The sequence below is a fragment of the Mycteria americana genome, chromosome 3 (assembly GCF_035582795.1).
Source record: "Mycteria americana isolate JAX WOST 10 ecotype Jacksonville Zoo and Gardens chromosome 3, USCA_MyAme_1.0, whole genome shotgun sequence".
NCBI classification, from domain to species: Eukaryota; Metazoa; Chordata; class Aves; order Ciconiiformes; family Ciconiidae; genus Mycteria; species Mycteria americana.
The window spans coordinates 112561384-112582762 of NC_134367.1; the positions used below are offsets into that span (position 1 = coordinate 112561384).

Below are 21379 nucleotides of genomic sequence, written 5' to 3' on the forward strand. Positions count from 1 at the left end.
ACTGGGAAAGAGAAGAAGAATGACAAACATCTTAAGACATTGATTCTATCACAGATACCAGCATTGTATTGTTAAAGAAGCTACTGAGTAGCTAAAATTCCTTGGTAAAGACTGTGATTGAATCTTTTTCTTTTTAACCAACAACACATTAATCCTCCACTTTGAACTTATCCTACTACATTGGATAAGTTGTGATACTGCGGGTTACATTGAAAATATATGTCCAACCAAATAAAAGCGTGCAAAAGAATCCCTACGTATTGGCAATGTTTTATCTTTTGTGATCTGACTTTTACTGAGATTGTTAATAGATAATGACCTTCCTGAAGAGGTGAATAGGACCAGCTGTGACAAATTTGCTGTCTCATCCTAAGATCTGTTTTCACTTCCACTTTCTTCCTCTAACTTGAATCCCCACAGCTTGTGGTCTTCTTCAGAAATTCCATTTCCATATCACCCTGTGCCTAATTATGGTAAGCAGGTATGGGCACCATCCTTTGCCACAAGACACAAAAAGAGCAGATTATCTGTTTCTTTCATTATTTTAGAACACCTTTTTCTGAATCATTGCTCATTTGACATTTTCTTTCTCCTTCTAAACTAGATGCATTGTGCCATCTTGCTGTATTTAACTGAAAGGTGTTATAGCTTCTGTGATCAAGTAATGACAACTGTGCCACACATTTCATCAAGATCTGAATTTAATTACAGGATCTATCAAGTCTAAGAAGGGATGAGCCTTTGTATTTCACCAGGATATCCAAGATGAAAAATAAAGGAAAAAAGAAAATCTGTCTGCAGACTTAGAGAAGCATTATTATATAGCATTATCTGACAGAAAAACCTGATAAGCTGTCAAATTAAAAAGCTGATTTGGGAAACTTTACTGAAACCACTTTTTGAAAAGAGACTTACTGTAGTGTCTTGTTTGGGTATCACCTAGGCTCTTTATTTAAAGCATACAGCAGGATAGAACAATTTCATAATCTCTCAAAGGGCAGGAGTGCTTTAAAAAAAAAAAAATTCATTGACTTTGGATAAGCTGTAACAGAGTTTCACCCAAAGAGAATGGGAAAATAAATCACCATTTTTGTTAGCATCAATCTTGCACATGAACAATAAAATTATACTGAAAGTGAGACCTAGATACATGATGAAAAATACCTTTAATCATAGCCGAAGAGCAGTCAGAGCTGTATGAATCAGAAAAAGATGCAAGAAATCAGCTGTGTAGTTACATGTTGGCAAAGGTAAGGTAGCATGTTGGCCTAGTTACATCCATCACTTAACTGCTGGTTTGTGGCTCAGTAACTAAGATTAATTTTTAATCTATTTCGAGCAGAGAAATGAGAAAACTATTTTGTGAAAAGACATACAAGAACAAAGTGGGATGAGCTGGAAAGTCTTTGGACTGGAAACTAAAAGAAAATTTCTAAGCGCAGGAGTTTTCTCCTAAGTTACCCTCTCAGAGAAGCAATTTGTGCAAAGAAGCAGACTTGACCCAGTCTATTTTTCTTTCTCATCTCTTAAGCTCTTCTATCACTAACATAACTTTTAAATACACATGGGGAAAAAAGAAATGGGAATGGGAAAAAAAACCCCACCAAACAAACCACAAATCCTTTAGAGGGGAAGTGGACCATTGATTCAAATACAGTTCCATTAATATTTTCTTTAGCATTCTAAACATTCTCAGATCTTACTTGTTTTTTGACTGCTAATGAAAATAATCCATGAGCTGTCTACAGCATTAAACCTTTGTCTTGGGCCAGTGCAATTAATTCAAAATGTTTTCTATAAAAATTCAAATGAACTCACCTGTGTGCATTATCTTTCATATATCAACTTTTCTTTTACTGTTATGATGCCTATTCAACAAAGCAAGTTGATTTTTTAACTTTGGGACAAGAATGAAAAAACATTTTGATCATTATATAAGATTAAAAAGTTGTTTAAGCTAATGAAGATTTTACAAAATCTCTCACTGGAAAGACTACAAATAAGTTGCATAAAACACTGAATTTTTCATTTTTAAATTTTAGAATTGTAAAAATCTGGTGTTTTTAAATGCTTCTCTTTTTAAATATCTTTTTGTTGTTCTTTAAATACCTTTCATTTTTCATTTTTTCATTTTGTTTTTTCATTGCCTGTCAAAGGAAGATATACATTGTTTTTTTAATTCTTCATTCAGTGATCTTTTTCAATTATCTTGATATCTTCTCTAGTACAGCCAGTATGTATGGTTTCTAACTTTTTCAAAAATTATTTTTAAAAAATCAATGTTAATAAATATATAACTTAAGGTTTAAGTGATCATACTTCAATTGAAAAATCAATGGATTTACTCTGTTGCTTTTCATTAGGTGGGAATCTGGGCCTCTGTTCTCTGTGAGCCAGGGTCTGATCCATGAAAGAACTTTGCCTTTACCACCACAGTTATGTAATTTCTTCCTGAATATTTTCACATATGGGACTTTGTCAAAGACTTTGCACAAATCCCCCTCCCCCAAAAAAAGTTAACTCATTCATATTTATGCCCCATTATCTCCTATCAAACCAGAGTAGGTTTAACTATAATAGTTACCAGCAGACATTCCCAGATGGAGACATCAGCATAAACAGAACCCCAGGGAGACGTGACTCCATGGAGACATGAAAGGCCATAAAGAACGTTGATGAGTTTTGCTTTCCAAATCTGGGAGGATGAGACGTTACTTGGTAACCAAGGAACTACTGACTTAGCTGGTATTTTTCCCTTTCTCCTCTTACTAATTCCATGGACTAAATATTTTAGACCCACATCTATAGCCTGATTTTATAAATATGGCATAAATTTATACAAAAAGTGTTCACTTGCACTGTATAATTCATCTTCTACTTATTCCCAGATGGAGAGTTCCTGAGAAGTCCTCCTGATCTTTCCAAACACCGTTATCTCCAAGGGAAGTAAAGTATTATGAGATGTCCTTGTTTCATCGGCACTGCTAGTTTCTCACAGCGGGAAAATGACATACAAACCAGGAGACATTGGGCTGTATCTGTTTCACAGAAGCTTAACTGCTGCGAACAAAACTTAAGCCTTTTCCATTGCATTACCCTCCTGGGCAGAAAGGTAATCTTTATTTTATCTTTGGGAGCGTTTCCCCCACGAAGTAATGAGAGACTGCTCCAAGTTTGCGAGCTTTGCAGTTCATCAGAAGAGGGCGTTCTTCATATCCTCTGTGTCCACCATCAGGATTGACTTATCAAGGTGACAGATCTGACTGTAGGAGTGTCAAAACTCTGACCATAGGAAAGGAAAGCACACGAGAGAGAACCAAGATGTATTCTTTTATCCAAAGAAGAAAGCAAGTGAGAAAAAAGGAAAAGGTGATGTGTTGCTGGACAAATAAATAAATAAATAGGAGTCAGAAGGCTTATATTATTTCAGTGTGGAAAACACCCTGGAAGTCCCATGTCCTAACAGCAGTGGCCAGGGAGGTTTGAAAAATTACCCTATGGCAAATGCAAGGCAAGGCCAATACTGAGTGACCATTTACTTGTTAGGTTCCTACCTCACCTCGACCATTCCAGTTTTGCATGGATGGGGTGATAACGGGCTGTCTGTCCATTTTATTAGACTATTCAAAGATACGTTTGTGAAAGAGTTCAAGAACTCTTCTGGCCACCACACTTATGCCTGAGAAACAGATCTTTGATTCTCTCCAGAAGTGGCTGTAGGGGCTTGAATTTGGAAGGTATTTCTAAGCCAATGGTATGCATGTTAGACACCTACATGGGTTGCTTGGGAAATACTAATCTATTCCAGAGAAACAAATGTACTGACACAAATGTCTCCTGTTCATTTTATGGTCAGTCTGAACACACAAAACCAAGACAAATGGATAGCACTTACCCTAAATAGGTTATATGGTAATAGGTGACTCTTAGCATTTATCTTAAAGTCAGGTGTATCCCATGAAAAGATGGCAGACATCTATTTTCCAGAATACAGGGATGAAGAGAAACATTTAAAAGAGATGCCCCCTTCCCTTAGCCCTTGGATGTTCTGCAATAACAACCTTTAGCCCACAGATCCAGAGAAAGTCCCTAAGACAACACGTGTGCTCTCAGATGTTTAACCTTATGTGATAAAGCAAAAAAACAAAACCAAAACCCAGAACAGAATTATTCTGTATTATACCAAAGTCCTAAGAGGTTCAGCTGCCAATTGCCATATTGCAGAGGTACTTGGCACTAGTACCTCTAGTACTTGGCACTAGTACATAATGTCAGCCTGCGGTTTGATCTTCTGCCAACATACATGGACTCTCACACAGGTTCTTCTTTGGTGTGTACGCTCGATCCTAATTCATACTCCCCAGTCACAGAGATACATCTGTTCCAGTAGTCTGGCAATGTTTTGGACAATCTCTTTTGCGTGAACAACGTGTGCGAGATGCTCGTCTTGTCAGATCTAGGTCTGTCCGACACATCCCTGACAAGGTCTGCTGACCCATGGGGTACACGTGAGGACAGCTGCAACTAAGTTATGCTTTTCTAAGGCTGACCAGAGGTCCAGGGATGACCGGGAAGGCTTTGTTTCAGATATTTGCCTACATCAGACTGTATCTTCCAGACTGCTGCAGGGTCCCGGGAACTGCTGAGTATTCCCAGCAGTCTGAACAGCTTTGAAAACATAGCCCAATTGGCCAATATCTAACAGATCATCTTATATGCAGAAAATTCTGCATCAGTCTGATTTATGATGGAAGTCCTGAAAAGTAGGTTCCCACTGGTAAAATGATTGGTTGCGCCATGTTTTTTAAAAGAATCAGCATTGGGCAAACTCCCTTTGACTGCAGAAAGTGTAGAGTTATTCACAGAAAAGTGGTTCTGAAAACGCTTCACAATAAATGGTGATTATAGCGGCTTTAGAAAGTCACCTAGCTTGTTCCAATATACTTTCCCTTTTCCAGACTGGTAAAATGAAAACCCTTCACTACTAAGGAAGGAAAATTAGAAAACTGAGAAAACTGTTTTTCTTGTTAAATAGATATAGTTGTGAGCACTGCTGTGAGAAAGATTCCACCTCCCCCCCCCCCCCCCCCCTTTGATTTGAAACAGATTTTCTTTCAGGTAAGGAAGAAAAGGTTGTTTCAAATTAAACAAAGTGCTTTATTCTCAGATTACCTGAATCTCCTACAAACACTGGGCAATCTTGACATGAAAAGTCAGAACATATTACTTAGAAAATACTGAAATTAATATTTTGACATTACTAAAACCAATTTCCTATTATTTTGTTTTTCCTTTGGCCATAATTGTTAGTTCAGTTTTACCCAAATTAACAAGTTCTTTGGTTTCCTATCATAAATGCAAATAAATCCAAATCTACATTTCAGTGTAGAATTATTATTACCTAACTGAAGTTACAAGAGCAGTCTGTTCACAGTAGTAGCTGGAGTTGCTACTGTGGTTCAGTCCCATCGCCACAAGAGCAGCCAGCCAGTTGGGAAGGGCAATTAAAACTAAGTTGTGAAGCAGACAAGATAAGCCATAAGGAGTAGAAAGGATCTGCATGGAAAATGGGGTTAGTCTATTGATTAGGAACTCTGACTGCACAGTCAGCAGTTTTCTCATTCCTGTTTAATATGATCGGAAGTTAGGCTGCATCCAGATAAGTTAATGGGAAATCACTATCTGAAAAAGAAGACAAGGTGAAATATTAAGCTTCTTTGGGAAGGTGCAGAGGGATGATAATCTTTCACTAAAGCGACACAACATTGAATTTAGTTAAGAAAGATGGAATATACAAATCCAGTACAGAACTGGGCATCTTTGTCAGCTATCAAAAAACTACAATATGCCATTCTCAATCATAGGGCTACCCACCAGCCACTGACACAGTGAGGAAGTGGGAAAACAGGACAAACATATAATAAAGGGCAGAAATTGAAGCGTGCATCCTCATAGCTCTAGCATTGCACTCAGAGAAATGGCAAGAGAGAAACTTTGGAGTAAAAAAAAAAAAAAAAAAAGACGACTTTGATGGGAGTCTGGAAGAACCTCTCTTTCTGAAAATCATTCGGCCATTTCAGGACACTGAAATCTTCACATCTGTCTAGGGCTAAAACACATTTTTCCCCACTATACTCCAAAAAACAACCAGCCACCTTTACAAGGATAATCATCCTCTACCACTGGCCACCCCCCCTCTTTTTCTTTTACATGTACTCACACACATACATGAGATTACAAATGTACTCTCATTTCACATGTACTCACATACAAACTGAAGGTGCACTGGCCCAGAGAAACATAACACTCGAGTCTAGTGGGATGGAAAATGATGTACAAGAGAAACATGCTAGATCCTACTCATCTTCCAGGGTCATTTCTGCATTTTATGCAGCTCTAGGATAAAACACACAAAGCAACCGTGGAAGCCCTATGGAGCATTGCCATATGATACTTTTTGCAAGGTGTCTACCTCTCTGCCTGCTCATGAAGCAATATTAGAGAATCATGTGTGCTACACCAGCTAGAAAACCCTTTGCAAGAGCACTAAACTCTGGGCAGCTCCTGAGACCTAGGACTGAGTTCAGATTCCCTACAGATCCCACACAGACTTGTGGCAATCAGGGCCACAGCTCTTCTTCCAAAGATGCTCGCTTTGAGTTATCAACAGGGGTGCCCACAGCATCCTCCTAGCAAGCGATGCAACACCGACTGTTATTTGGCCTTGGGTGCCATTATCCACAGCAGTTAGATGGGGCTGTATGAAGGCTACACAGGCAATGAAAATGGAAAATCCTGAGCTTCTGACCAGAAACTCCTCTCAGAAAATCTTCACCCAATATTTTAAGATGCCGATCACAAACAAGCAGTGTCTTGTAGTCAGACACTCCAACCAGAAATGTAATTCAGAGTACAATCTTTCCCTGTAAAGAAAGGAGAATTGATCAGTTGGTATGCTTTAGGCGACCAACTGATTATTTTTAATATTATTTTATTTTTTAAAAAAGGATATCCAGCATATTTAAGAATAGCAAACTTAATAATTAAGCTGCTAATCTTGTTTCTATTCTTAATTTTAAAAAACCCAGAAGTAGGAGAGCCAAGTCTGTGCTTATGTACAGTGGTGCAGGCGCATTAAGAAATTATGCAGAAAGAAACAATTCAGAAAACAGGCATGAAGCAAAAAAGCATATTCTTTCTAGCACTGAAATGAAAGCTAATGAGCCCTCACTCATGCCAACAGGATCAAATTTGGTCCGTGTTGTACAACTGTAACATGTCCTCCATCCAAAACATGAGCAAAGAGCAAGTTAGCTGGTTAACCAGTACTGCCAGGTACTACTGTCAGTCCCTAAAACAGCAAAAGCGGAAGCACATCTAAACTGGATGCAGCAGCATTTGCCGAACTGTGTTGTCTGATAGCTTTAAGACATCACTTTCAGAAATACTACTTTTAGAACTGGAATGACAGTGGTAGCTTTGAACACGGTGCCATTAATATCTTCAGAGCAGTATCAACCTTGCTTAAAGGCAGCACAGTCTTCAGGACAAGCTACCTCGGCTGATGAAGCAACTGAAAATGCCTTAGAATGCTGCTGGCGCATGGATTGCTAAAAGAAGCTCAAGAAGCTCTAATTTTTTGTTTCCTCTTTTCAGAGAAAACATCCAAGCTCCTTCCACTCTGCTAATCACATCACAAGGAAATCACTCTATTTTCTAAATTGATCTATGTTCAGTATAAACAAATTCTGTGTGCCACCGTCTTCAGAACTCAACGGCGGTTCGTCCTCGTTGTAGCCACTTTGTATTTTCATGAAGAAACAGAACAGAGAAGGAAAACAAAAATATTTTCATGCTTATCATTTCGGTAAAAAACAAAAGAAACAAAACAAAACCCCGAACCTATTTTTTTTCCTTTCTGCTACACAGGTCTTGAACACAAACTAAGACACACTCCTCCCCAGCTTCCACCCTTATTTCAGCTACCATCTACCAAACACTGCAAAAGTTAGAAAACAAGAAGAGTAAGGGGGGAAACAGGAATATCTGTAAGATCACAGGACATATTTCATTCAGCATCCCCCTTTCCCTCAAGAGTTTATCACCTCTCAGAGACGTGTCTAACTTAAAGCCATTAATCGTTTCTAACTGCCAGAACTGTCACTCATTCATAACCCGTTGGCATACAGGATTTTTTAACAACTCCTGCTATACATAATTTCATTTGCGCTGCATACTTTCATTTTTATTTTAAATTCTAAATTATTTCCAAGAAATTATACAAAGGGTGATATTTCACCTGTGGAATTTTTTAAAATTATTTCTATTTTTAAAAAAGTCAGGTGAACAGCTGGACTACAGCTCAAACACCAACTAAAAAAACCCAAACCCTAAATAGTAATAATTAGTACAGGGAATGGCTTATGCATTCCTTATTAGGGAAACATACCATCCAGTCCCACGCCACCCCCAAAATGAAGACTTTTCTACTTTTAAACAGATAAATCAGAACTATCATTTATGTAGTAGCAAATATGCAAACCAGAATACCTTCCACTTACATCTCTGGATTTGCTGCCTTTTGTTTAATAATATAAACACACACCCCACCTGTTAACAGATAACATGCAGATTTGTAAGTTACCATTAACGGCTCAGTAGTCCTATTCAATAAGAAAGGGATTGCGTATCTGAAAAACCTGTTGCCTTTAAAAACGAATAAAATTAGTAACACAGTAATCTTCAGTGCGTGGCATTTGCATAAAATTAAATATGGGCCCGATCAAGGCAACTCTGTATTCATACGAGCGGTCCTGTTCAAGTAACCAGTATCACTTGCATAAGTAATATCCTGTAGTTTGCATTTTAAGTTAAGGCATCTTAATTTGGTTGGTTGGTTGTACAAAGAATAACTAATACACCTTTTGATTTATGCCTGTTGGAACACTTCTGCTGAATTCATAAGCTTCAGACTGCTTTAATAACAACTTGTAACGAAAAGAACACAGACAACCTTTTCCTCAGTAAATGTTTTACCCCATCACTTGGAGATCGATTTGGAAGTCACTTTACTGTGTAGCTTTTGTCAAAGCCTTTTTTTCCCCCTAAAACAATAATCCAATAAAAACAAATGAAAACAAGAAACAAAACCACTATTTCATGCCTTTATAACTGTATTTTTCCACTTCCAGTAATAACTTGAATTTGTGCGTTTAACTCACTTAGGAAATGCCATCATCATAAACTGCACATTGCTCAGGACTCTTTAACTACTTAATTAGCTACTAAAACACTGTGAAGGAGCTGACATTGTATTAGAAGAGAAGCAAAACGAGCCAAACCCCACGCATCCCCCACCCTCTTACTCACAAGCGTTTGTGTAAGCCCTTACCTGCTGGGTAACGTTCGATAACTGGCCAGTTGTCCACCTGTAACGTGGCATTGCCACCACTTCTTGTGAAACGTACTACATGGTATTTTCCATCATTAATGATTGCGTTGATCTCTTCAATAGAGATGTCATCAGTCCCAACATTAAATTTAACTCCAATTTTTCCCTGGTGCTGCATATTTTAAAAAAAAAAAAAAAAAAGGGAAGAAGAAAAAGAAGAGCTAATTAAGAGTTGTTTTAGCAAGAAATACAGACAGGGTGTCATACAGAGAAAGATTTCTAACAACATCTTCCCTCCTCAGATGTAACTTCTGAAGGCTTGCATGTGGCAGTGACAAGCCTCCTGACAGCTCAAGTAAGTCCGGGACGTCTCTTTGATGGATAATTGAGATTCCAAATGAGTTATTTCACCAAATTGAGTTCTCTCCTTTTCGAAGAGATTCAGACCAAGATGAGGAGGAGGAAAGCTCAGGTATTCTTGCTTTGTCCCCTCCTTCACCTCCATGAGGATTAAACACCATTTTTCCTTTTAGGCTTTCAAAACGGAAAGCCTTGCAGTGTCACTTGGAAGAGGTATGAGGATTTTCTGCCTATAAAAACCAAGGCCTAGCCCTGCATCTCCTTTCTCCAAACCTCATTCATACTCAGAGTCTTCACAAATGATAACAAAGGAGGAAACTTTTTTTTTCCCTAATGGAGAGATTTTTTGCATCACATTGTAGTACCTGCTAGCTCCAAATCATTAAGACAAGAACAGACCGATAGACTAACCAAGGACATTCCTGATCAGAGCCAGAGAGGGGCGAAAGGCGTTTGTGACACAGGGACAGCATCTTGTTCCCACTAAGGACCGAGACACTGATTTTTTTGCTGGGATTTTCCTGTAAGCTCCTCTGCCTGAGCATGCCTAGGGCTAAGGAGACTTCACAGGCACGTTCATACTCAGGAACAAGGCTGTAGATTTTCCAGCTGATTGTGATATTAGCACATTCTCAGTTTTATTGTCTTTTAATTATTAAGATGTTCACTCTAATGGGACATTCACATTTTAACAAAGTCTTTTAATGTCTACTAAAGGTTTAACTTAAAGGCTTCGTGATTATTTTTTTTTTCTCCTATAAAATCAATTCTATTCCTGAATAAGGACACTTATTAAATTAAGGAGAAAAAAAGAAAAACACTGCACAGTATGAGATTAGGGGCTCGTGCATAATAAGTGGCAATTCTACGTGAAATTTCATGTGATTGGTACTGGTACGTACTTCGTAAGAGTTACAAAACTTCTTTAAGTTTTTACACTACCAGATGAAACACAATGAAACATTTCACATTGTACCTCTTGGTCATTCACGTCAACCTTTCTAGAACCAGCGTCACCTCTCCCACGTAGCTTTTGTGTCTGCTCCTTCTTTCTATTACTACCATGGCATCACTCCCTGTAGTAAGTGTACCCTGCAGCTCCTCATCTCTAGAAGTCTCCCAAATGAAGAACTCAGGAGTTCTTCCACTTTATTTTATTCTCTTTTTAAATACCTGACTTCATTTTCCGATAGTGCTTGCATATTCCAGTTACACAGTTGAGCAGCTGCTGAACACCTTTGGAGAAAATCCCTCAATGCTTTGGCACTATGCTATCACCTCTTCAGTTACGATCTTTTTTAAAACAATAAATTCCCTGCTGCGATTTGCAGAATGACTCTGAAAAGTATTTTTTTTTAATTTGCTCAGTTGCTTAAATCATGTTCTAAACATTCCTCTTTTTTCCTTGCAGATTGTTTTAACATTTCTCTATTGGCTGGTCCTACTTTTCCATGCCTATAGGGTGTCAATAAGGGATCCACCTCATCCAGCACATGCTCACCTTCTTTTGCCTCTCGTGGGAGTTGCAGAGCAATCTCCCAGTTATCTTGGGAGAGTAACTGTAGCTCTGTTTTATTTCAACTGGTTCAGCTATGACTCAGAATAGATTTCACCCATTTTCTCCCATGGATGCAGTAGCTTATTTGCTTCACCTGTTCCATTCATATGCTTACTCTCTTTAACAGAAATGTATACAAGGAAATATAACATTGTCCTGGCTCTAAAGCAATCTCCTTTTTTACTAATTTATGAAATGCAGAAAACCAGCATGTAATGATAATGGCATATGCACCTTTTCACAGTACTTTCAAGAAATCAAAGGCTTTGAGGATTAAAAAAAGCTGACTAATTTTACAGTGATTCATAATTATACTATTCATAACCTATACTTTACATACCTGCTTTCCTATCTGCTCTATATATGTATATACATATATTATTTTAGATCAAAAAATGACAAGGGAAATAGTGAATAGGACAGGTGCAGGCAAAATGAAGTGGCATAAAAGGCAAATATATCAGTAGCTTTTCCAAAATAAGAGAATGGGGTGCTGCAATGGTTACCAAGTTACCATTTGTGAATGGCCAGGTATTCGCAAGTGAAATGAATGCTTTACACACTTGAAGGCAGACCTTTAGCCTTACTTGATACATATATACTTTTTAGTGAAAAAAGCAAGTTTCTCTGACTTCCCTACATTTGTACAGAAGTACTGTGCACAGACACCAAGCACGCAGCTGCGATAGCAAAGAATATCACCCTAATAGTTGATAACATACTACAGCCATTTTTTTGGCTCTATTTCTAATATATTTGTGTAGCTGAGAAGATGAAAAACTCCCTATTTAAAGGATACTTTTCATTTTTTTCACATTTCCTTCAGCACCTGTGGGCCTTTATGTAACCTCCCATAAAACAAGGAAGCAAATCTGCGTTGAGTTTAAGTCTTCCTTATTATTATATCCATATTTAAGTTTGACTTCTGCACATCACGCTGAACAAGGTATGGACTACAACCCCATTGTGCACAGCCCTTGAGAACCACAGAATAAAATATGATGCAAAGACCTGACAGTACATGGGCCCAGACAGAAGATGACACTACCACAAAGCGGTAAGTCACCATGTATCAGCTGAGTTGCGATAAGCACCTCTGTATGTAGATAGTAGGGTTTTTTAAGCCCTTGCAGACTCATGCAGTAGTCTGACTCACTGTGCTCCTCCTTCGCTGCAAGGTAGCGTAAGTCACGTCATTTTTCATTTGTCATTGGTTAAGACCATGTGCACATACAGTTATTGTGGATCGGCTGACGTATAGTAACCTGTTGAGATATCCTGATATCAGCCCTCAGCCTTGTGATACTTAATGTAGCGGGCATGTAGCCCATTAGAAAGGACTACTTTTTATTTTTCCTTCTTTTTGGAGCAACGTGGTAGTGCAGAAAGGGAAGAGACCGATAAAACTGAAGCATACTAAATTACTATTTCCACTTGCCAGCCTCAGTTGCACGCTGCAGTAGTAGGAAGTTTCCTTTCTCACTTGCTCATTCATAATAATCTTAAAGTTATTCTTCCTATCAGAAATGGCCTCAGACAAATGCTGAATGAGAGGTTCCCTCTTTAGCGTCCTGATGACGGACACTATAGAAATGTCTGTGCATTACTAAGTACCGCAATAAGTCAACATTATTGTTGAATGATGTTATCCTTGCCAGTGACCTGGAATAGCACAGCATTTCAGGCTCCCATTTCTAGGAGGTTATGTTTGCCCACTAGCAAAGATGATCATTTCGGAGCTCCTCTGGTAGAAATCGGCTCTGTACACAGGGCCCGTAGAACTCCACCGTGCTGTTTACGGTTCTTAGCCTGTGTTTTATTTTTCTCAGTCTCACCCAGCTGTGAGAGAATACAGTAATGAAATCAATTCCTTTTCCTACTGTGCCTCTATCTAACCTGAACTGGGAAGGCCGCAATAACAGAGTGGATAGATGTAGGAAATGGGAGTGTGTCCAATATTATTTCTGAGAGAGGCCAGAAGAGAGGACACACCTTCAGGAGAAGAGTGAAGCATTTCAAGAAGTAGCGTAAATGTTGTTCTCTGTCTCTGGAAATCATTTTGAACTTCAGATCGGAAGGCGCTATGAATACTGCTACAACCATCACATCACCACCACCACCACTGCCTGGGACAAAGCAGCGCAGGGACCTCCGGTTCACTTATAGACAAGGTACCTGACACTCTGAGCCCCAACCGGCAGCTCTTCAGAAAAGCTACACTTTTGGTTTGGAGGTGCTTTGGCCATGTAGCTCTCCTGTTTCTGAGGCCAGGGCGACTTTCTCTCCACAGTACCACACAGGCGGATAAGCTCATTTGGTGTTATCTAACATACCCCTACACGTTACTGCAACGGGCAATGTAGGCTTTGCCTACAGTTTAACCTCTGCTGTCCAGCCACTTGTAGGAATCCAGGCTCGCAGGGTAAGGATAAATGTGTTAATGGCTTAAAAGCAGTTGGATAAAAGCATGATATATATGTGTTTAGCTCCAACCCTACATTCCTAATGTGCTCTGAAACGCTAGGAGTTGTGATTGCTCAGACAGTATAGGTGTGTGTGCATGTGTATGTATATACCAATCATTTCCAAACATTTTGTCTTTAAAAGCATTGGCAGCTACTATGGTAATCTAGCAACTCCAGTGGATTATTTTCAAGCATGTTTTATGAATTGTGTACTCTAGATACTTCTACCTTGGCTTTACCAGGCTTGTGATGAAGCACCAAGAATGCTGATGAACCCGAGAACCAAGCGAGAAACGTGAAATGCAAATCAAGCCAACAGCTGACAGTGCAATTAGTTCCTTGTTGGACCCTAGTCCAGTGCTACTGATCTGCCGACTCCAAATGCTGTAAAACCTATGCTAGTATAAAATATACGTATATATATATCTCCAGAATAATGATATTTCCTATAGCATCAGCAAGGTTTTACTGCTCTCTGTAGTAATAATTCTAGAATCAGTCAAATGTGAGCATGTGCAAATTTGGCACAACTGTAGTTTTAGAAAAGACCACAGACAACCTAAGGTCATAACACTCACAACCTTTAACTGCTTTCAAAGAAAAGTAATAATATCGTGACTCCCACAGGTGAACAAACCAGGGGGGGGAGAATCAAGCGTACCAGCTTGCATCTTATAGTGTCAGTCCCTGAGGCACAACTTTCTGGTGAATGCGATAACAGAGTCTTAGAAGTAACTGATGGTTGACTTTGATTTTATTGAAGAATAAATTTCTTGAGTTTTATTAAGGAGAGTGAGATCATTTTCACTCAAATGTAATTAGAGGCTAATATTCTATATTGTAGAAATATATGCAAAATAATTTTTTAAATTTCTGATTTTCTGAATCCTGTAAGGAAATGCATACGTAAAAATAGTTCTGTTTGCTTCAGGAATTGAGGGAAGGGATACATAATAGACAGAAGACACACTTGAACTCCAAGATTAATTGAGTAACTACATATATATTAGTCTAATGATCAATCAATATTTCTTAATACCATCTAGTATCTTCCAGAGGAAATGTTTCCTGGGAAAGACACAGAAAATATAAAACGTCTGGGAAGAGTTCTTTGAATTAATCCATCTTTTATAATCCAATGAAAGAAGTTAACTTTCTGGATATGGGGTTTTAAACTCATACTCTGAGGTATTATGTCATTAACTTAACATCATAAATGATTTTTTTAATATATTTTTCTTACTGCTTTTCTCTGTGAGAAGTGATAAAGTATTCAACCTAATTTTTACCATCAGTAATCAAATCTTTTTACTTTTTAGTCAACTGCAAGAAAACACACCATAGACACAGGCATCCTCATGTCATCCCTCATCTTGAGTACTTACAGTCAGGTTTTGTGTCCCTTCATGAATTCAGAAAGGTAACCCTTTTCAGGGATGGATTATAGCTTTCAGTATATCAGTGCTTGAGGTACTGTAGAAAATATAGGAGGGGCTTGAAAACTCTGTCAGAGCGCTAGCAGGCAAACTTATCAGTCAGAGGTAGGCACTTCAAGGAAGGAAGCAAAGATTTTTGCTGATGTCTGATAGGGTGCATCCACCCAGTATTCAGTCTTTGATAGACTGGTATCTGACAAGTGTGAAGCTGTTTGGTTTCTCTTTCTTTTCCCAAAAGCTGGAAATATCTATCCTACTGTGGAGAAGGGAAAATAATAATAAAAAAAAATCTCCCTTTCCTGGTTGCCTAAGCAAGGAGACTGAGCTATTCTCAGTGTTCCTTCTTGCCAGTTCTCACCATTTATTTGCAACTTTCCCGATATTTGCTTATTTCTGAAATCCACAGCTCTGTAGACCTTAGGTTATGCAAAAAATGACACTTTTCATTTTAAAACAAGCTTCTGGTTCTGATAATTGTACAGAAGAGTTTAAAACCTTGCAGGCTACTGCACTGGCAGGCTAATAGAAAGAATTGACAATCATGTTAAATCCCATGATTTTAAACTAAATGCTTGATTTCTTTCCAGCTGGAGGTGTGATATTCTGTGCAAGCGACACTGATTTCATTACCCTCATATCAAATCTGAGCAACATGCAGCAAAGCGGGCTTCCTCTCAGTCCAGCTTCCCAGCAATTTTGACTGTTCCTCCTTCATCACTGGACCTGCTTCTGGAAAGATTTCTCCTCCTTTACTTGACTCTCAGCCTCCTGGCCCACAAGATGGTAGGAGCGGAGGGATAAACTGACAATACTTACTTCCCAAACTGCTCTACAAGACTTTATCTGCAGCTGACTGGTCTTTTTGAGCCTCCACTACACAGTGTGCTTGCATTCAGGAAATTGAATTGAAATCTTGAAGGATATAATTATTTGGCTTGAGTGGTGGCTGGAATCAAAATGTGACCCTTGGATTCCTGCAAGAGGCGCAGGCAGGTCTGTGTTACCCATTTGCACACATCAGCCCAATATGAAATTGCTGCCTAACACTACACTAAGCCACTATTCATACTATTCAGAGAGGAAAAATGTTGTCTGCAGAGCTACAAATGTTACCAGTGTTTCCTGCAGCACCTGTGCATGCTCACCTAAGTGCAAACCCAAGCACACATTTCTCATCTACACCAAGATCCTTCCAGAGACAGTACAAGGCATTTCAAAAACAGATCTATAATCATAAATATACAGCAACAAACCTTTTTTTCTCCCCCTAATTTTGGGGTCCTCAATCAGTTGTCTCATGGATTTTGGTAAAGAGAAACGAAGAGAGAATTTGCAACATATCTTACTCTCACATTTTACTCAGAAGCTCTGTAAGATCGTTTCATAAACCTTTAAATGACCCCAGTTTCATGCCATTAAGTTATCTAGATTTTCTAAATCAATACAGAAATAATAAAAGTTCATTGTTCACCAGATGCCCCTGGTTGACATATAAGAAATAGCACTTTCACTGTAACAATATTATGTATGCAAATACATACAGGTGCTACCAGAGCTACTGCACTCTTAAATGTTGCTCTATAAAAATTGAGCAGCTTCTAGCCTTAAACCAATGACCCTTAAAAGAGGTAAGTGAAATATGGGCCCACCATCACACTAATTTACAACTGAGGCATACCTGAAAAAAAAGCCACCTAAATGGCTCACTAAGTGGAAGAAGTGACACATGACTTAAAATGATCTTTTTATGTCACAAAATGCCATATATACGATCACAGAACAAAAAGCCTGGAAAGAAGGTATCACAGAAGTGTTCACTGCCCCAGCGTTTCAGGGCAGGAAGCAACTACTCTTTACTACTATGAAATAATGACTTGTATCGCTTTCTGCTTTAAAATAATTGTCCTCACAGTCTGCTTTAAGTGTTGTTATAGCAATTCGACTTATACATAAAGCTCAGCAAGTAGAAAATGTAGAAATATTTATAAATCTACAATTCTGACACTTCAGCTCTCAGACTGCAGTTTTCCTGTTTGGTTTTAAACTTTGTAATTCTCACTGCTATATATCATAGCTGTATTATTTCAAGTTACTCTGATGATGAATTACTGGGATGATACAATTACCCTAACAACCAGCCCCCCAAAATGCAACAGTTATGGAAGACATATGGTGTAGAGCCTGCAGCAGCAGCATACTGCATCTTATTATCCACTCAGCGTCATTACTGCAGTACACAAAATTAAATTTTTCTGAGAAAATATGCAGTAAAGAACAATTTAAGTAGTCGGCCTTTAACATGGTACTTTCTGTCAAAACAGCATGTAGCACAGAAATGTTTTGACCTTGCTAGCATCTCACCAAGGATTCTCAGTTGTGGTGAGATGGTATGGATGGGTTGAAGAGACTACAGATGCTGTTATACCAAACAGAGCCCAATTTGAAGGAAAAGAAAGTCTTTTAACTACTGGCCAAGGTAACTCACATGCCTTGAGTTAGTTCTTGCATGCTTATTTTCAACACAGGCAGATGCCTGTGAGCTTCTGCACCTCAAATATAGCATGCCCAGCCTGAGGAATGGCATACTCATTGGGAGCTCCAGCTACTCAAAAATGGCAAACACTGTTCCTCTCCCCACATACATCAGCACGTGTTTCCAGATGAGCACAGTGAGATTTGAAAATTAGCCTTGCTTTCCACTTTTTTATAGTGTTTTTATACAGAGATGATTTAAAACAGTGTTCCTGGGAGTGGATACAGTCATCCAAAGGTGTAAAGATACTCCTAGAAAAAAAACCAAACGAGTAGCACCTTGATATCGGTACAATCTAATCCACACTGGAAACTGTGCTGGTCTAAGGGTATTTATTTCTGTGCTTAGAAAGGCTTCACAGAACTCTTCTGATAATTTGAGTGTCTGAAACAAATCCAAAATCAGAGTCAGAAGGAGGTATAACTGGGACCAGAAGCGAAGAATCAGCAAATTCTCAAGCAGGCTTTCATACTAAATGATTAATAGCCATATGATCAACACACATGCTCATGAAAACACAAGTAATAAATTTTTGAGAATCTGGGTCAAAGGGCTTTTCATATTAAAAACCTGTAGGGAATTATTAAAACCCAAAAATGGTATTGGACACCCAGCTCCTATTAAGCTTTAATGAAAACTGAACACCTACCTGCCATTCATGCCTTTGATGAGCTTTCCTTTAATATTAATGACAACCTTGAATATTTCCAGATGCCTACCACAGACACTGGGGCAAAGTACTTTTTAAACACTGTTTAAATGCAGACTTTGCATTCCTTTATTATTCTGATTACCTGTATACAAATGTATTTCCAGACTTATTTCCTAACCCTTCTTCTCTTGCTTTAGAGTCTCCAATTGGAAACAACCTGTTCCTAATTCATCTTGGCTGCTAAGTATTCATTATTGACATGGACTTACGTGAAAGAAAACTGAAAGAAAAAACAAAAAAACCCAGCCCACAAAGTGATTTAAGAGCCAAGCATCTGAACAGTGGACCTAGATGGATATTTTTGCCCGCTATCTGTAAAATGAAGAAAACATCACATTCTCACTTCAGAAACTTACTGTCTATCTGAAACAATTCATATCTGCAAAGTAGTTAAGCAGAAGTAGAACTGAAAACAAAGAAACAAACAAAAAAATCAATTATTGGTCTACGAGAGAAATGTACAGCTGAAGTGAAAAGACCTCACACAAGGAAACATAGCTATGCTATTACCAGACAGCAGAGCTACAACATGCCACAGGTTGGGCTTGGGCTCCCTACAGAAAGGCAGGTCCTGGTTGTTGTCCCATTTTCTGAGCAGTCCTATCGTTTCTGTTGCCAGCTTTCTTTCTCTTATCATCAAGTGTAGAGTCATCCTACGGCAAGCTTTAATACCATGTATATTTTTCTCAATGGTAGTACTTTCCTTTATCTTACCTTTCTTCATCTTGAAGATCTTTCAGAATCAAAACCAATTTGACAATTTCCCTGCGTGCTGTGCTGAGATATGCAGTGCGGAGTAGCCTATTATCAATGCTACAACAGAGGATCTCACTTCTTTTGATCACTTAATGCTGCAGAGCATGTAAAAATTCTTACACTGAATACATGTAGCACATGAAGTGATCAAACAGCTTTAGTTGACTGGACTGTGATATCCAACGGGTAGCTGGAAGGGGAAAGCAAAATCTAATAGCTACCTCTACGTTCTCCTCTGCTACTGCTGCTAACAGCCCCCAAGGTTTGAACGACATTGCTTTGGCATCTTAAAAAACAAAACACAACAAAAAACCACCCAGTGGAAGAGAAGTGCCACAAAGTAATGGAAGGGCTATGTACAGGAAATCATTAGTGTTCATAAACAGCTTCTATAAGGAGGAAATCTTTGTGGGAAGCATTGCAAATAGCACGAGCACCTTCAACAATATGCCCTTCGAAATGCAAGAAGCTTGCAAATAAACTTAATTGTATTTAGAAGGAACCTGCCAGATATTTGAAAAGGCTAACCCCAAGCAAATCAGACAAAATCAAAACAGAAGTTAACCCACAGTGAGGGAGCTTTGCATATAACAGAGTTAGTACTGTCAGGCTCTGAATGCCTCTCCGAAGCAGGGAACAGTCATGAATGTTGTTGTCTTCACTGGAATGATCAGCATTAGGCTTGAATGATGTCCAAATATATTATTTGTGTTCATGAACACAATGGTATTTTAAAAATCCCTAACAGTATATAAATACTTGCTTTACAACATGTAGCGCAACAGCCATTAACAGCCAAAATTGCAAAATACATCATTATCTTCAAACTGCACAAGGGAATGGAACAATATCATCCTTTTAGTTATAAATTCTTCAGTTCTTATCTACTTTACAATAGACTTTTACTACTGTTGGAAATTACCTCTTTGCAAACGGGGTCAGTTAGGCAACCAACAATCAACTTTTTAGGGCATTATTCTAACCTCACTGATAGTGTACTCCTGGTTTCTGCCCTTAATGCATCTACTTTCTTCTCTTTGTGTTTTTTATATACCTGGCGGATATTTACCTCTGAAAGTTAAAAGTCAGAAGTAACTCCACTGAAGTCAAGGCCACTTTAGAAATAGCAGCGTGGTAAAACCAGGGCATCTCTCATTAGAGTTACTCGTTACTTTTTCAGAGCTTCTGCCTCTTGCCACTATTCACACATATTTCAGTGTGGAAGAGGTGTGATGGTAAAATATTTGACAGACAGCTGCTGCAAATGATGTGCTTTCACTATTTTTATTAAAATTCTGGCTTTACTAAGATCAAGGTTTTCCTAGAAAAAGCTTAGTAGAAACCAGACATATATAACTGTTTTCATTTTCATACTTCTACAGCTTTAAATGTTAGTGAGGGACTATTTGAAAAGGAAAAAAAGGGGAGCGGGCAGGATTTTACACACCAGAAGACCCCCGCTATAAATAGCTACCCTACAAATACAGCCCCTCCCTGTAGCTCAGCCACTCCAAAATGCAGCCTAGCTGGCTGGCGTATCTCTGACTTGTGACATACAAATCTTTGATTACTTGAAGGTCGTGAATAGCTTTGCTTCTATTTGGTCAAATAAGCCTTTGCAAATACATCAGGGTGGCAGGGAAGAGAAAGGGCATCTCTAAAAGGGAGGACAAGAAAAAAAAAAAAGCACAGAGTCACTGGGAAGGGGATTCGTGGACCTGTTGGATCAAGTCCCACTCTTAAGACTTCCTAAAAACATAGCAGGGGGAAAACTCTGCATCTTAAATAGCCTTCTGGGTAGCTTACGTTTGAAATGCCTTGTGCTCTGCAGCAGATAACCCAATGTCTTGCTGACTTTGCTAGCATCACAGAGGTGAGGTTTCCACATGGGTGAACTAACCACTCTGGAGCAATTTATTCAAGAGCATTAGGCTCAAAATGGCTTTACTATAGCATCAGGCAAGGTGTGCATGCGTGTGTGTGTGCAGCTGTGCACACATACAGCCTTTCAGACATTCTTCTGCACTAAATGTGATAAATTTAGGTCTATAAAAAGCAAACCCTATTTCTTTTTCTTCTCTTATTTTTTCCATATTGTTCTTTGCCCACAAATAGTCTCATTAAGCAGTAGTATCATTAGAGGACATGATATACAAATTTTTTCACCT

The 21379-nt window shown here is 38.6% G+C and overlaps 1 protein-coding gene across 20 annotated transcripts in view; it reads right to left on the reverse strand.

Annotated features, from left to right (window-relative positions):
- NRXN1 (neurexin 1) overlaps positions 1 to 21379 on the reverse strand; it is a 735915-nt gene that overhangs the window by 113748 nt on the left and 600788 nt on the right. For all 20 annotated transcript variants that reach the window (XM_075497462.1, XM_075497460.1, XM_075497458.1 and 17 more), the window contains one exon: positions 9392 to 9563. In XM_075497462.1, the coding sequence (XP_075353577.1) occupies positions 9392 to 9563 (172 nt within the window). The remainder of the gene's footprint in view (positions 1 to 9391; positions 9564 to 21379) is intronic.